At 36.8% G+C, this 18,164-nt stretch overlaps 1 protein-coding gene across 9 annotated transcripts in view; it reads right to left on the bottom strand.

Annotated features, from left to right (window-relative positions):
* Positions 1–16,899: 16,899 nt before the first annotated feature.
* The window catches only part of LOC116275383 (wiskott-Aldrich syndrome protein family member 1), a 73,241-nt gene continuing 71,976 nt past the window's right edge, over positions 16,900–18,164 (bottom strand). For all 9 annotated transcript variants that reach the window (XM_031667520.1, XM_031667525.1, XM_031667526.1 and 6 more), the window contains one exon: positions 16,900–17,758. In XM_031667520.1, coding sequence (XP_031523380.1) covers positions 17,601–17,758 — 158 coding nt within the window. In that variant the 3' untranslated portion in view covers positions 16,900–17,600. The remainder of the gene's footprint in view (positions 17,759–18,164) is intronic.

Genomic DNA, 18,164 nt, shown 5'->3' with positions numbered 1-18,164 from the left:
GGACTACAGGTGTGTGCCACCACATTGGGCTAATTTTTGTATTTTTAGTAGAGACGGGGTTTCAACATGTTGGCCAGGATGGTCTCAATCTCCCGACCTCGTGATCTGCCCACCTCGACCTCCCAAACTGCTGGGATTATAGGCATGAGCCACCGTGCCTGACCGAGAAAATTATTAATATTTTAACATTTTAAAATCATACATAATAGACTTTAATTTTTTTCTTTGTACTGTTCTTATTCTTACAACTCTTCTGTAAATTTTACATTATTTCCAAATGTTTGCAATGGTTTCCCAAGCTCCAATTCCCACAAGTGTTATGAATGGACCTAGATAGATGGACCAGCACGTGCAGTGGTTGCATTACAGGATAGATTTGGGTAAATGCTGTTTTAGATCTGGCAAGTTTATAAAAAGCAAGTTTACTCTTTGTCCTGGAGGCAGACATTATCTCCTCCCTCAAGGTTGCTCACTACGAAAACAATCCTGAGAAATGACCCAGATAAACAGAGGTCAGGGCCTCACTGGAGTGCAAGAGTCATTGAGGACTGTCTTCCAACAAAGTCCCTCTCAGCAACAGTTATATGACTAATGGGAAGCATAGTGCAGGGTATCAGTCATAAACCAAAATATTTTCAGCATGGAGCTAATGTGGGTAGACTGTCTAGGAAAACAGTAGATAGGAACAGATGGATGGGAGGGGAAGTATAGCTCATCCAAGGTCTCATCTTTGTTTAAGTAGAAGAGGTAGAGAAAGAAAGCAGGTCCCTAGCAAATAAGGAGAATGGAGCCTCCCAAGGAAGATGGGAAAGAGCTCTCTTGCTTGTATTGTCTGTTTCTGACCCTCAGCAGCTGCTTCCCCCTCCCTGAGCCCTTCCTTTCATCCCTTGTCCTCTATGAGACGGTACTTTGGTCTCTGCCCCTGATTTGGACTGCTTTCCTCTCTGCTTTGGATGTTTCCCTGTCCTGGGTATTAGCTGCAGTTGTTTGCATACCGACCCTACTTTGCATCTTAGACCTCACTGAAGGTTTCTACTTCATAATGAAATTAACAGACTTTAATTTTTTTTCAAACATTCAAAAACCTTTCTCTCATTCCCAAGCTTTCAAAGGTACAGAGTCACTATCATGCTCAATTTTTTTTAAATCAAGAATTTAAACTTTTAAATCATATATGGTTTCCATCTATTCCAGAAAACATTTATTGGCCACACTCTCTTTGTACTGGTTCTGTGTTAATGCTAGGGATACCAAGTTTAATAAGACATTGTGCCCATTCCCAAGGATTTTACAATATCTGCCTAGAAAATACAAGATAATCCATAAACTAGTAGAATTATTAGGCAAGTTCAGCTAAGCACCAATATTTAGAAAAATATTATGTATCACCACTTAGAAAACATAATTATAAAGATAACTTTAATTATAACTAAAAAGATTAAAGGTATCTAATAATAATCTAACTATAAACAGATAATGAGCTGGACCATTTTCTATTCAGTTACCCTAGAACTGTTAAAGACCAAAAGCAAGGACAAAGTCATGAAATACACCATCTACAGGAACACTACCATAAACAAACCACCTATGGGATCAGAACCCTCTCTCTAGGAAATGCAGAATTACTATCATCCACCACCATTCCTTCCCTGTGTATTAAGTAGAGGATTGACAAGGACAGATGGAGTGGTCAGCATGGTCTTGTGAGGAATGTGGTACTCCATGGTTATAGCTGAGTAGGTATGGATAGGGCAGAGGGCTCAAGTGACTAACAGAGACTGTAGATGCCTAACAGTGGATTCTCTAACAAGTTGTTGGCTGAGCTGCAAAATCTGGAGACTGAGCCTGATGTTACCATCTAAGTGTGGAAAGGAAGTCCTTGGGATTGGCTTGACATGTGTCTCCTGAAAACTGCTGTCATATTTTATCTGTGCAATCCATGCATTAATAGCAATCTATGCAATTCCAATCAAAATCTCAAAAAAGGTATTTATGGCATTGGGTAAACTGGCCCTTAAATTCATTTAGAAGAATAAAGGACCAAGAATAGCCAAGATCATTTTTAAAAAGAATCAAAAGGAGCTTGGCTTATCAGAAACTAAGACTTAGAAATGGATAGTAACTAGGGAAAAGTATTGTTGCTGTAGAGGAGGACTATTATATCCCCAACTCATTCACACATGGGAATGTGATATATGAGAGAGGTGGCATTGCAATTCAGTGGGGATAGAAGGGACTGTACAATAGTTCATAAAGAAAAATGGTATTAGATTCCCTGTATCATACCCTAAACAAAAATATATTCTAGAAGGTTAAAGACTTAATGTGAAAAGCTAGTTTTTAAAGCTTTCAGAAGAAATTATATGAAAATATCTTTATGACCTCAGGGTACAAAAACATGTTTTAAACCTAACATGAAAAGTATAAACCATAAAGGGAAATAATATCAAATTAAATACTAAAAATTAAAACTTCTGCATAGCAAAACTCAAAAGGCAAGCTACAGATTGGGAGAAGATATTTATATAGTTCATATTATTGTATAATATAAATTAATAAGGAAAAGGCAAATATCCTATTAAAATGGGCAAAGGATATTAATAGATAATAGGCTGGGGAAACTTAAATGACCAATATACATATAGAAAAATGATAACTAAAGAGATATTGCTTCACACTTATCAGAACTGCAAAAATTATCAGACAATATCTATTCTTGTTCAAACTATCACATAGGGAATTTTAAATCAACAGTGACTACTAGACGGGTTGATAGGTGCAGCAAACCACCATGGCACATGCACACCTATGTAACAAACCTGCACGTGTTCTGCACATGTATCCCAGAACTTAAAGTACAGTAAAAAGAAAACAATCACTACTATGTTATATAAGACTACATAAGTAGTCTTATGTGCCTGGTATATAATAATTATTAGTAAATATTAGTTAAATGAATGAAATAAATGAGCAAAAAATAAAAATGACACCTGGAACTTTTCTCAAAGAAAGCACAGTTCAGGAGTAAGGATGGAAACATTACCTATTTAACTTTGTGAAACACAGTAATTTGTTTTGTTTTGTTTTTGTAGAAACAAGGTATTGCCATCTTCCCCAGGCTGGTCTCAAACTCCTTGGCTCAAGTGACCCTCCAGCCTCAGCCTTCCAACATGCTGGGATTATAGGCATGTGCCACCGTGACTGGCCACAGTAATCTTTATCTATTTCTGCTTCTATATTTTTAGCACCTCACAGTAACTAATTCTGATATCATGACACTAATTCTTTCATTCTTTCATTATTTTAACAAACATGTAGACCTCCTATGAACTACAGCCTATACTGAAGGTTGGGAACCCAAAAATGAACAAGATACAGCTCAAGATTTTCACAGTCTAATTGGAAACAGTAATATAAACAATTTTTTTTTTTTTTTTTTTTTTTTTTTTTTTTTTTTTTTTTTTTTGAGACGGAATCTCGCTCTGTCACCCAGGAGTGCAGTGACGTGATCTTGGCCAACTGCAACCTCCGCCCCCCGGGTTCAAGCAATTCTCCTGCCTCAGCCTCCAGAGTAGCTGGGAGTACAGGCGCGGGCCATCATGCCGGGCTAATTTTTGTATTTTCAGTAGAGACGGGGTTATAATACATTTTAATAAATGCTACATTAGTATCATTTTTTAAATGGAAATTATGTCCAGAATATTCTTTTTTAAAAGTCAGAGAAATTCATAGTCGCTTTCATTAACAACACTGACTTCAGACATGTGCTGTGGAGTCAGACAGACCTGGATTCAAATTCGGGCCTTATTCAGCCCTTACTCCATAGAAGCTGTGAGACATGGGCCAAGTTACTTCTCCAAACTTCAGTTCTCCTCGGCAAAATGGAGATAATACCTTTTCCTACCTTATCCCAATGTTAAAAAGATCAAATGAAGGAAAGAATGTAAACTGCTGGCTGGGCGCGGTGGCTCACGCCTGTAATCCCAGCACTCCGGGAGGCCGAGGCGGGCGAATCAGGAGGTCAGGAGATGGAGACCATCCTGGCTAACACGGTGAAACCCCGTCTCTACTAAAAAATACAAAAATTAGCCGGGCGAGGTGGCGGGTGCTTGTAGTCCCAGCTACTGGGGAGGCTGAGACAGGAGAATGGCGTAAACCCGGGAGACGGAGCTTGCAGTGAGTGGAGATCACGCCACTGCACTCCAGCCTGGGTCACAGAGTGAGACTCCGTCTCAAAAAAAATAAAAATAAAAAGAATGTAAACTGCTTAGGACGGACAGTGCTTGGCACAAAAATAATAGATGGTGGTGGTAGGTGGGGGTGATAATAGTAACACTTCTTTTATAGTATGCAAAATTTTAACCCTTCATTATCTGAAAAGGAGACTTATCCAGAATGATTTATTTCTTAAAAGATTCTAGAGGTCTAATACTTTGTTTTAATGAACATCTATTGTACCAAGAACTGGGAGTAGAAAGATGACCGTCTATACCCTCTAGCAGAAGTATGATTAATGATACCTGCTAGGAGATCATTTGTAATCAACAAAGATTCTACAGTCACTAAAAAGTTAAAATAGAACTGAAGTTCAAATAAACGTTTCAAACATACTTTCCCTCCCTTAAGCAAGAATGCTTCAAAGTAAAGTGCCACGGGGGAGTTTTGATTTTTGATGAAGTTTTTGCAAGTTGTTCAGCTTCAAATAGCATCCTGTAAGTCCCCGAGCAGTAAATCGGGAGCCGAATGGGAACCATTTGACAGATCTGTCACTTGTTTTTTCTTACTCCTCAAAATACTTCAGGGATGCACTGTCTCCACTTATGTAAGCCTCTCTATCTATACTTTCGAACACTTTCTTTTGTTAGTTAAAAATAAGCTGAATTGTTCACAGTTCTCTTTTTTTGTTTTGGTATGTCTTTAAATGCAGCTGCATGCAACAAATGGTTTAATTGTGGTCTTAACAAACTCAGTCAAAATTTGGAAACTGTGTTTGTTTTTTTTTTTGAGATGGAGTTTCACTCTTGTTGCCCAGGCTGGAGTACAATGGTGCGATCTCGGCTCACTGCAACCTCCGCCTCCTGGGTTCAAGCGATTCTCCTGCCTCAGTCTTCCAAGTAGCTGGGATTACAGGCATGTGCCACCATGCCTGGCTAATTTTTTGTATTTTTAGTAGAGATGGGGTTTCTCCATGTTGGTCAGGCTGGTCTCGAACTCCTGACCTCAGGTGATCTGCCTGCCTTGGCCTCCCAAAGTGCTGGGATTACAGGAGTGAGCCACCGCACCCGGCCTGCATTTTTTATAACTCAGGGTAGAAAAAACTTTTGGCTATTAATACCACTTTTTATAAGTACCAAAACTGAGCTTCACATTAATTTCCTTTTTCCTGATAAATGGGCTGGCTAATCTCTTCTGATAATGATGGACTAGGTAATTTGGATCTACTATCTTTTGAGGACAATTAGAAAAACTGCACAAACTATTAAAGGTATACACTTGAAACTACCTGAGAGGTATCCAGATAGTAAAGAATTACCAGGCCAAGATCTGGGAGTGTTTGATAGCTCAATTTTGGGGATCACTTTTCTCCTGGATAAGTTTATGATTCCTGAGAGGACTACTGAAAAAATAAGCAGTACTTCTGATACACTCAAGAGTGCTAGGAGGATAGGAGCTAAAGTATGGAACTGGCCAAAGTGGGAGGTCAGATGAACCTCCTCGCTTTAGGTTGAGTCCCTAAAGGGCTGCACCCTGCAACTAAGGTTGAATCAGAAATAGACAGGCCTTCCAAGGGGTGCAATTCAATCTTACTGAATAGGGGCCCCAAATATTGGAATTATCCAAAAGAGACTATAAAATAGCTATGCTTATAATGTTCAAGGGCATAAAATATAAGATTAAAAATTGACAGAAAACTAGAAACTTTTTAAAAATAGGAAATTCTAGGAATGCTAAAAACATAACAGAAATTAGGAACTTGGCCAAAAGGTACAATAACAGATTAGACACAGATTAAGTAAATTATGAAAGAGACCAAAAGAAGATATCCAAATGAAACACAGACAAAAAGATGGGAAACACAGAAGGAAATTAAGAGACAAAGGAGAAAGTAGTAAAGTCTAATATGTGGGTAAACTGGAATTTCAGGAGGAAAAGAAGGGCAGATAACTTTTAAAAGAGATAATGACTGAGAATGTTCCAAAACTAATGAAAGGTATCAAGCTGCAAATTTAAGAAGTCCTTTGGACTCCAAGAACAATAAATAAAAAGAAACTCCTGTCATCATAGATTCTGTAGACATTAAAAGGACAATAAGGACATATGATGAATAACTTTATGCCAATAAATTCAACAATTTGGATGAAATGGACACAACTGAAAATCTAAATAATCTGATGCCTTTTAAATAAGTTAAATCTTTTATACAAATCCACCACATAAAGAAAACTCTAAGCCTGGATGGTTTCACTGGTGAATTTTATCAAACATTTAAAAGAGAAATAATACCCATCTTATACAACCTCTCAGGAACTAGAGGAGGGAACGCTTTTATGAGGCTGGCATAATACCACCAGGAATATCTGAAAAAGACATTCCAAAAAGGAAACTAATATTTCTCCTAAACAGCAATACAAAAATCTTTACAAAACATTGGCAAATCAAATCCAGTAACGTATTTAAAAGATCATGGTCAAGCAAGGGCTTAATCTAGAAATGCAAGGTTGATTTAATGTTTAAAAATCAATGTAATTGATCATATTAATAAAAAAAGGAGAGAAAGCATATCGCCAGCTCAATAGATACAGAAAAACATCTGACAAAACTCAACTCCAAATCAAGATAAAAACTTTCAACAAATGTGGACAGGAAGGGAACTTCTTCAAACTGATAAAGCACATCTACAAAAACTCTACAGCTAATATCAAACTGAATGGTGAAATACAGAATGTGTTCTCATTAAAGGTGGGATCAAAGCAAGGCAGCCTGCTCTTATCACTCCTATTCAACATTGCACTGTAAGTCCCAGCCATGGAAATAAAACAAGAAAAAGAAATAAAAGGCGTATACAGATCAGAAACAAAGTATATTGCCCCTATTCACACAGTATGATTGTTTACATGAAAATTTATAGGAATCTACAAAACAACCATTAGAACTAATCAGTGAGTTTAGCAGGTTTGTAGGGCACAAAGTCAACAAACATAAATCAACTATACTTCTGTCTACTGACAGCAAACAACTGGAAAGTGAAATTTTAAAATTTAAATACTGTACTATCAAAAACATAAAATACTTTAGGAAAAAATATAACAGAAGACATGCCAAATCTCTACACTGAAAACTACAAAACACTGCTGAGAATTCAAGAGGGCTTAAATAGAGATAAACCATGCTCATCAACTGGAAGACTCAATATTGTTAAGCTGCTAATACTCCTTTAAGTTGAGCTATAGATTGAATGCAATTCCAGAGAAAACCCCAGGAATTCTTCTTAAATGAATTAAGCTAATTCTAAAATTCACATGAGAATGCAAAGGACCTAGAATCTCTAAAGCAATCTTGAACAAACTGGAGGGTTTACAGTACCTGACCAGGACTTACAAAATGTACCAGTCATCAAAACTGAGGTGCTGGCAGAGGACTGACAAATCAATGGAACAGTGGCAAGCCCAGAAACAGACTCATACTCATACAGTCATTTGATTCTTAACAAAGACACTGAGGCAATCTGTGGTGGCTATGAAAATGTACCATGCACATCTCCTGCTGAGGGAAGCAGAGTTGACTGATGGTCCCAGCTGCCAGTCTTCTGAATCTACTACCCCATTTATGCTAAGACCAAGCTTTCCTTATGCTACTCAGAGCCAATGAACACAGCAGGGTCAGTAATACTGGTCCATTCCTTTAACAGGCAACTATGGCTTGAGGATTCCCAATACGCCTGGCCAAAACTTTCTTAGAATAGCACTGCAGTCTATAACACTTTATTACATTATAATATAATAAATATTTAATTCTTATATTTATAATTATATAATTATATTTATAATTCTTTCCAACCAATCCTCCTTTTTCCCTCCTTTCCTTTGCAATTGGAAGGTTTTTACATGCTTTCTCTGGTCCCCTCCCTTTTTTTCGTCATAGGCATTCCCTCCAATAATTCTCTTACACATCTAATCCTTGTCTTGGTATATGCATCTCCAAGGGCCTACACTAATAATACAGGTGGTGGCAGAAGTAGTCTAAAAACATGTGTTAGAATACTGGACTGACTTCTCCACTACCTGGTGGGCAAAGAGGACGTCATCCTGAGTGGTATGTGGGGCATGGATAGTCCCTGGCACAAGGCAATGGCCAAATTGCTAAAGATTTCATTAATGGTAACCTGGGAAAACATACTGGTGAGAATACTCTTGCATGTGAAAAGATTCAGGCATTTGAATGAAATGGGGAAAACAACGCCTACAAGGACAGTGGGGTTTGCTGGTTATTGCTAAGTTGCTATGATGCTCTGCAGAGGGATAATGAGAAAGTGAGAGCTGTTAACAGGCAGTTAAAGTCTAAGTCTAAAAGCTTAGTTTGGTAGCTTACAATGAGACCCTTATTCCTGGCTATGGAAAAGCAGATACAGCTGAGCAGCCGACTGAAGATCTGTTCATTAAAGAGTTCTAGAGACATTTAAATGCTCAGTTGAAGCAGGTGTGCTCTGTTAAGGCCAAGAAAACTTGCATGAGGGCACATGAACAGAGTGGTCATAGTGGCAGAAATAAAGGCTATGTAATGAGCTCCCACACTTACCAAGGCCAATATGGCTACTGCTGTCTCTGAATGTCCTGTTAGCTGCCCATCAGATTCTAAAATGTATATAGATGCGCAAGGAGCCAAGAATAATAATCTTGAAGAAAAACAACAAGGTGGACAGGCTTGCTTTCTGGATATTGACACCAGGGTCTCATTAAGCTACTAAACTAAGCTTTTCTACTAAGGCTGTGACATTAAAAAACTGTGATACTGTTATAAAAATAAAGCCTATAAATAGACATGTATTTGTACCTACACATCAACATTATATAGTTGTATATCAACATAAATAATACATGCATTATTTATTTGTTGCCTGTATTTATGTATTCTTGATAAACTGGTCCTGCAGAGCAGTGAGGAAAGAACAATCTTTTCAATAAATGGGACTGTCTTGATTGGAAAAAAGAAAACCTGAAACTTAACTCCTACCTCACACCACACACAAAGTTAATTCCAGACGGACTATAGATGTAAATGTGAAAGGTAAAACAACAAAGTCTCCAGAAGACTATATAGGAGAAACATATAACTTTGGAATAAAAATGTAATTCTTAAACAGGACATAAAAAGGACTAACCATAAAAAAGATTGGATAATATGGATTATATTAAATTAGTAATTTCAAAGAAAATTAAAATAAGAAATAAGCCACAGAGAGGGAGAAGATATGGCAATAAGCACATAAAAAGATGTTCAACCTTACTAGTAATCAGAAAAATGAAAATTTAAGTCACACTAAGATATTGCACACTAGAATGTCTAAAATGAAACAGAATAATACCAGAGGGTGACAAGGATATGGAACAGGAATTCTCAGAATGCTGGTGGGAGTATAAATTTGTACAACGTTTTTGGAAAACATTTTTGGCATTATCCACTTAAAGCTGAAAATATGCTTATTCTATGATCTAGTAATTCCACCTCTAGGTATACACTTAACAGAAATCCCTGCAAATGAACAAGAAACACATGCAAAAACATTCACAGCAATATTATTTATAAGAAGCCCTAAATTGTATACTAAAATATTCATCAACAGTAGAATGGGTAAATTGTGGTATGTTTATACCATGGACTACTATAAAACAATGAAAAGGAACAAAATAGTCACATGTAACAACACGGTTAAATTTCACAAAATTTTAAGAGAAATCAGACAATAAAAAGCACGTACCTAAAGATTCACTTTAATTAAAGTCCAAAATAGAGGCAAATTGAACTACAGTATTCAGAAACACATGCTGAGACGGCAAACGTCTAAACAGAAGAAGTGATTACCATCAATCAGGATAGCGGCTATCCTTAGCATTGGAGTTAGGAAAGGGGTGGTGATTAGGAGGGTGCACAAGAGGCACTTCTGGAGTGATGGCAATATTCTATTTCTTGACCTGGATGGTGGTTACACTGTAATAATAGATGACTGAGTTAAAAATTTTATGTACTTTTCTGTATGCATGCTTCATAATACAAAGATTAAACCACCAAGCAAAAGGAATGAATCAATTTTTGAAATCAGGATGAAAAGCCTGGTATTTGGTTAGTAGGCCCTTCTCTTTTGAGTTATTTTCTTTTTTTTTTTTTTTTTTTTTTTGAGACGGAGTCTCGCGCTGTGTCACCCAGGCTGGAGTGCAGTGGCGCGATCTCGGCTCACTGCAAGCTCCGCCTCCCAGGTTCAGGCCATTCTCCTGCCTCAGCCTCCGAGTAGCTGGGACTACAGGCGCCTGCCACCACGCCCGGCTAGTTTTTTGTATTTTTTTTTAGTAGAGACGGGGTTTCACCATGTTAGCCAGGATGGTCTCGATCTCCTGACCTTGTGATCCGCCCGCCTCGGCCTCCCAACGTGCTGGGATTACAGGCTTCAGCCACCGCGCCCGGCTTGAGTTATTTTCTTAATGATATGTAGTTTACATTGAATTATCCACATTCTTTTGCTGAGACCCTACGCCAGACATTTCTGAGATGGCTGGCTAAGGGTAAAAAGTTTATTGCCAAAGAGTTGTAGAAAGTTAACCAAACCAAAAATCAAACCTAAAAATACGGCCTACTTTTAATATGCTCTAAAAACCGTAATAGAATCGAGCATAATTATTTATTTTTTGAGTGGAAGGAAATTTCTTCAAAGGAGAAAGGATTCCTGCCCACAGAGTAAATCAGGCAGATGAGATAACTCAGACATGAAAGGGATAGACAAAATGTCAAATGCCTTTGCTGCTTGTTTCAAATTACATAACTTTCAAGGCAGAATTATCTCCGACAGAATCCTTAGAAGTAAGATTTTTAGATTTTAAAGATAGCAGTATAAAGGATAGCTGGGCATGTTAAAATGGGAATAAGACAGAAATTGTGTAGGTGTTAACAGGAAAAAAAGGGGGGACTGCATACTATACCTAAGCAGAAAGAAAACCAAGATGATGATGAGTCTAGGGGAGTGGAATGAAAAGTCTTAAGATAGGAAGATTCATCTGCATGATTTGACAATGCAGGAGAGCCTGTGAATGGACTTCATAAGAAAAGATCGGACTCGCATTACAGCAAATTACATGTGAAGAATTTCTACATGGGAGTTTAATTGTGGGATTCAATATTAAGGAGATTGGTCAATCTTCCTAAGAGATAGTCCTTCCACCCCACTCAAACCCCAAACTCTGTACAAATGCAACTGTTTCTGGCAATTGTCTTTAGACTGCTGAAAAAAATCACACATAGTAAATTGGATCCACTATTGATTCATTGTCAGCAACCTTAACAATGGCTTCAATATTGTGGTAATTTCCTACTTCCTTGGAAAGTTTTCCCGTTTTTCACAATGACTATTGTTAAGCCATCTCTACTTTTCTTAACATTGTTTACACTCCTCTTATTCCCCAATCATCCTAAGCCATGTTGTCATCTACCTCAAAGAAAAAATAAATCCCAATTTTTTGGCATCAGATCTTCAATTTAACTACTTACTTTTCTCCTTCCTGCATATGAGATTTCCTTCCACAAATATAAAACTCCTCCCCCATCCACGTCAGTGATCTTCTCCCTGCCTTATGTCCCAAACTTCATCATCCATTCTCCCAAACCTGTTCCTCCTCTAATGTTCCACCCAACAGTAAGTCAGCCCTGGAAGTCATCCTTGAATCCTTCCTCTCCAATTACCAAGCCTCGTATATCCCACATCCTAAATGTCTCTTAAATCTCATTATTTCTGTCCTCTGCCACCACCATAACTATCTTCTGTCCACCCATTCTAACAGCCTGAGTGGTCTCTTGACCTCCAAGCTGACTTCTCCCTAATCCATTTACCACTTTGTAGCCATCAGCTATCTTTCCAAAATGCTGTACTGGTAACTCACTTCTTCAGTTTTATTGCCCATGGAATAAAATGCAAACTCCTTACTATGTTTCCTAAGATCCTCTTATGATTTGCTCCTGCTTATCTTTCTAATGTATTTCCAGCTATTGCATTGCTTATATGCTCTGCACCAAGCATTTGCATACATTTACACGCATCTGTTTCCTTTGCCTGGGAGACTCCACACTCACTTCAACATTTATCTGTCTAGGTTCATCGCAAACCTTCAGTGTCATTTCCTTTTAGAGGCCTTTCCTGACTTCCTAGACTAGGACTGTTCTCTTTACTATGGGCTTCCTTGACAACATTCATTGCTCTTTGTTAATTTTATCTGTATACTCCAAAAGTAGGGCTCTGTCTACTCACTGTTGTGGCCCCAATATCCAGCAGTCTCAAAACTCTGCAGGCATCAAAAAATGCTGCTGAATAAATGAAAAGATATACAATATATAATAAAAATATTAAATAAACCATTAATAATAGGAGATGTGCTCCTTTATCTGGAATGGTATACACAGTCCCTATAGATTTTCATTAAAGTTAGAAGCATAACATTTCATGGTTTTCATAGGTAAGAATGAAATGGACACTTCAAGTAATATTGGAAGCTGTTACAATGGAAAACATACTGTGACTTAATGGCTTTTGTGTCTTTTATGTTGTTTCCAGGCCAGAAAGGAAGATAGGGAATTTTAATACTCCTGGAGACATTGGTGTCAAAAGAGTGGTATTGAAAAAGCTAGCTTAAAGGCAGGATAAATAAGAAATTTATCAAAAAGTCTTTGACTATAACACATACATATACACAAGGATTGCATTTATATAGATACTATAAAATATTCAAAATCATTACCACTAAACAAATATACAAAAAAGAAACTATAAATATTTTGAGAAAGATGACTTCAATACATGCAGTTATGTTTTTTTTTTTCTAAAGGAAAACCAGAGCAGCTGGCCTTACAATAATGAGAAAAGGTATTGATGACCAGCCTTCTAAAAAAAAGTGCCTGAAATGTTCATTCAAGGCTGGTATTCATTCTTTATTCAGAGCCTGGTTGTCAGCTTGAAAAGCAACAGAGATTACTGATGCATTCTAGGGCCAAATCATGGAGGACATAAATTTGCTCTTAGTACAGCAGTGAATCAAGGGAGGAAAAAACTTATTTGTATTCCAAGGGTCCTATGCATTCTGTTTGGCTTCAGTAAGATTATTTTAATTAATTATAAGCGATATGGCACAACTTAGAAATAACCATAATTTGATATTTATTCTATTTCATTAGTTCAACACAGCAAAGCCATCCTTTAAATCCTGATACTGCATGATTAATATCTTATATTGGTTTATTTGTACTTTTTTACTGAGTAGATATTACAGAAATAAAGTATTCTAAAAGGAATTTTTGAACTATTTAGGAGCTTTAAATTTATTTTAGATTTGCTTCAGTTTGGAAAAGTGGTTTAAAAAAAAAGCTGGGGTTAAGATATACGTAGTGGAGTGAAAATGAAAAAATAAACAGCAGTGTTATGTTTACTAAGGACAAAGTTAAAGCTGTGTTTTCAAAGTAATTCATGAGAATTCCCATGAAATTAAAACACATGATCAATTTTGCTGTTTTAAGAAATGACTTCAGAAACACTAATACATTTCACATTTTGGTTAGAAGAATCATTCCTATACTTTTCATTTATTAAAATACACACATATAAAGTTCTGATGAAATTAGGATTAGTTTTACATCAACTATGTTACTGAGATTAGTGGAGAAAGAAATTTTAAACAGGAGCAGTGCCTAGGAAGAAATAATTTTAAGAGGCCTAGTGGACCAAATAAAAAAGAACGTATTTCTGAACCTCTTTATGCAAAGAGATATTGTGAGTTGTGTATTTAAGACAACACCCTTGCTGTTGTGCAAGTAATCTATTTGGCAAGCTCAAATAGGAAATAACTGTGATGCAAAATGGTATGAGTATCACTTGAAAAAAGCTTATAATAAAAGAATTACAGGAATTCAAAAGGAACTTGAACCCAGGAGGCGGAGCCTGCAGTGAGCCAAGATCATGCCACTGCACTCCAGCCTGGGTGAGACTCTGAGCCCACTGTCACTCCAGCTCAGAGTGAGACTCTGTCTTAAAAAAAACAAAAAAGAAATTCAAAAGGAATATGAGCTCCAGTTGTAATTAGAGAAGACTTCATGAAAATACAGATGTGAGATGGTTGTTAAAGGGCAGAGCTTTCTAAAAGTAAAAATAGAGGAAGATGTTTCATGATTTATAGAAAACAACCTAAATGAACCTTATTATTATCTTTCAGTAAATATTTACAAAACGAAAATGCTTTGGAAGTCATCTCATCTGCCCAGATTGATTGTAAGTCATAAAAGCAGTGGTGATGGCTTAAAATGCCTTATAAATCTGAAGCTTATGACTATTCCTTCATTAGGAAAAGATATAGAATAACTCCCTTTTCCTCCATAATGACTGCATTTCATCCCAAACACCACTGCTGCTAGGTATTTCCCTCTCCTCCTTCTGTCTCCTCCTGGGAAGGAGAAGAAGGATCAGCAAAACAAAGGCCCAACAGATTGAAAGCTTCAAGGAAGTAGAATAAACACAGAATATGTGAATTAAGGATTAAAAAGCATTCATTGGATTTGATAATAGAGGTAAACAGGTGACATCAACCAAAACAAGCGAAGCCAATTGTTTCCCCTGTGGTACACAATGTATTTTTTTTTTTTTTCCTGATTCTATGCTTGTGCATGACCCTGTTGAGTAGTACACCAACTCAACAAGTAGGTAGTTATTACCCAGTAACTTTCATTCTTCTTAGGGTATGAAAATTGGCCACTGAATGTTCTTTTTCAAAATTCCCTCAGCAAGTTAAGCTAAACATCTAGATTAAAAGATTATTTTGATTTTAAAATGGACACTACATATCTGGCTTATTTAGTCTGCAGGCACTTTTTCATCTTCCAAAAATGTTCTGAAAAGCAAAAAAAAGTCTATCATAGACTACTGAGCATATATATTGTAGGGCTTTACTGATTAACATGTCTGCTTCTATTATTAAGAAATCTTCACCAATTTCCTTTTGTAACATCCTTAGCTGCTTCAAAACCAGTACTATTAGGTTTTGGTTATCTCGCCCCAAATATATATATATATATATATTTGAGTTTTATAAAATATACATACTAGTTGCCTCCTTTTGACTGTAAGAGCACTTAGACAGACTTTAAACTGTGACATATTTTCTTGAGTTAAATTTGACAATATACATTTTCATGACGTTGGAAAGGAACTTCAAATGGCTCTCTAATCTCTTGTTCTTTCTAGGCTACCCAAAAGAGCAAATCAAGTATTTTATTAAAGCTATCAGAAAATGTTTTTTTAATGTCCAAACTGAATTGCCACAATAGAATTTGGTTCATTATTCCTATTCTATAAAGATTACAGGTCATTAGTTATCTGCCTAGACAGCCTCCTCCAAATTATCTAGTTACAAAGTGACCTCGCACATCAACCATCTATTGCCACAATAATGCTGGCAGCTCAAAACTTAAGTGTAAGACAATAAGCATTTATTTTTGCTCATGAATTTTGAATCAGTGGGCTGGGCTGGGCTAGTCTAGGCTAACCTTGTCCAGGCTTGCTTATCTGTCTACCACCAGCAAGCAAGTTTGGGCTTGGCTGGTCTAAGATGGTCTCACCTGAGACACCTCTCCTCCATGAGGTTTCCGATCTTCAGCCAGGCTAGTTTGGGATTATTCTCATGGCAGAGGTTTGAGAGAGGGAGGTAGGGAGATGGAAGGAGAGAAGGCTAAAACTTGCAAGGTTTCTTGAGACCCAGGCTTAGAACTGGCACAATCGTCACTTTTGCTACATGCTATTATTAGCCAAAGCAAGTTTCAGGGACACTCAGATTCAAGGGCGTGGGAACAGAACTCACTTCTTGATGGGAAGAACTGGAAATTGTACTGCAAAAGGAGTAGATATAGGCAAGGCTGAAGACCGCAGTCACTTCTACAATCAACTTACCCAAACTTCATTGAGTTGTTTCTTTAAATGAAGTAATCTGATATTAATGGTGCTTCCCCTCCATCCCTAAATCTAAGTTGTGCAAACATTAACTCATTTTATCATTGCAAAATACAATTTTTCTTTTTTTTTTTTTTTCCAGACAGGGTCTCACTCTGCCTAGGCTGGAATGCAGTGGCATGATCTCAGCTCACTGCAGCCTCAACCTCCCCAGCCTCAAGTGATCCTCCCACCCCAGCCTCCCAAGTTGCCGGGGCTACAGGCACACCCCACCATGCCCGGCTAATTTTTGTATACTTTTGTAGAGACGGGGTTCTCGCCATGTTGCCCAGGCTGGTCTCAAACTCCCAGGCTCAAGTGATCCACCAGCCTCAGCCTCCGAAAATGTTAGGATTACAGGCGTGAGCCACCATGCCTGGCTGCAAAACGTAATTTCAAGAACACTGTTAAACTGCAATTAAGGTTTGCTGAAATTAGATGACAAGTTGAGGTTTTAATTTAAAACCACAAACAGTTGAGAAATATAGAGTTTATGAACTTAGGAGGAAAATGACATAAAAGCTACCTTACACAGTAGACAATATGAAGCTGTGCAATTAAGAGGAAATTATGTAGCTTAAGTGCTTTTTAAATTTTCATTCACTATTTAAAGCCTACCATACAGTATTTGATAAATTATGATAAATCATTTTATTCAAACAGAAACACTGATGAACTTTTAAAATGAACCATTTATTAAATCAGACTGTTATTCTTAACAGTTACGTAAGTTACATGTATGTTTAAGTCAGAGTATTTCACATGGAAAAGTTTTTAACTCCTATAGGCAAGCAAAATCATATCACACAATATGTAAGTGGGAAGGGGATACTGCTAAACATTCAAATAAGGCAAGTATATAAAAACAATAAAACAATAATGAAAAAATTCAAGCATTCCTTTAAGAGAATTCAACACTACAAGCTAAATGTACTTTCTGAGTGTATTCATATAATCAAGGCAGTGTTTCTTCTTTTAAAACATCAGGAAATGGAATAAGGCTCATTAATAGATACAGCTGCCCTCAAGATTTCAATTCAGTTGCTTTCTTTAAATTAAAATTCACAAAGTACACAATTAAGATATATCAAAAAACTGAATCTGCTACTCTAACAACAGCTGTCCATGCTTAATACTTAGTGGTTTATTTGACCAAATTAGTCTTTTCAGGGGGAAGAAAAAGATAAGCCACTGTAAAACATTTAGTTTGAAATGTATGCTAATATTTTCCTTAGAAATCAAAAGTTATGGAGGAAAAGGGTCATTTATTATAAGGAAAAGAAAGCAAAACACTAGAATGACCAACATTTTCAAGGAACAAGCACCACAAAGGACATTTGCATTCAGTTTTGTAATATTTATCAATGCATTTTTCTTACTCCAACCAATCTACTTCATCAAATTCTGAATCATCTTCCGAATCACTATATTCAACAGCAATACGGCGAGACAGGATGGTGGCAACATCATTTTCAATGCGTTCATGTTTAGCTTCCTGTTCACGCTGCTCTTCTACTTTGCGTAGTTGAATACCTGATATAGTGAATCCAAACCATTCATTTAAATCAAAATACTAAATACTAAATACTTGATATTATTAACATTTCTGGAATAAAATCAAATACACATGAGAAATACTAATAGGAAAAATAAAAAGATCAGAAAAGAATGTGAAGAAATCATACTGAGAGAGGCATTAAATCTTTATGTTATCTGTGTTATTAGTTGGTAAAACTTACCAGGTATCCCAGTAGGTATCTAGAGTTTATTTATCCATCATGGTCTACTATACCTCCCTGCTTACCACCCCCTAAAAAATTAATGAGGTGGTACATTTCTTCTATCATCCCAATGGTCAAATAAATTAAACATTGTTGAATATATTTTCTGTGGCTTCATTATCCATTGTACTTGAGGGAAAGGCACTATTATTCATTTT

This window comes from Papio anubis, chromosome 6 (assembly GCF_008728515.1).
Source record: "Papio anubis isolate 15944 chromosome 6, Panubis1.0, whole genome shotgun sequence".
Lineage (NCBI taxonomy): Eukaryota > Metazoa > Chordata > Mammalia > Primates > Cercopithecidae > Papio > Papio anubis.
Note: the sequence above shows the minus strand (reverse complement) of the source record. Positions and strands in the feature narration are given on the sequence as shown.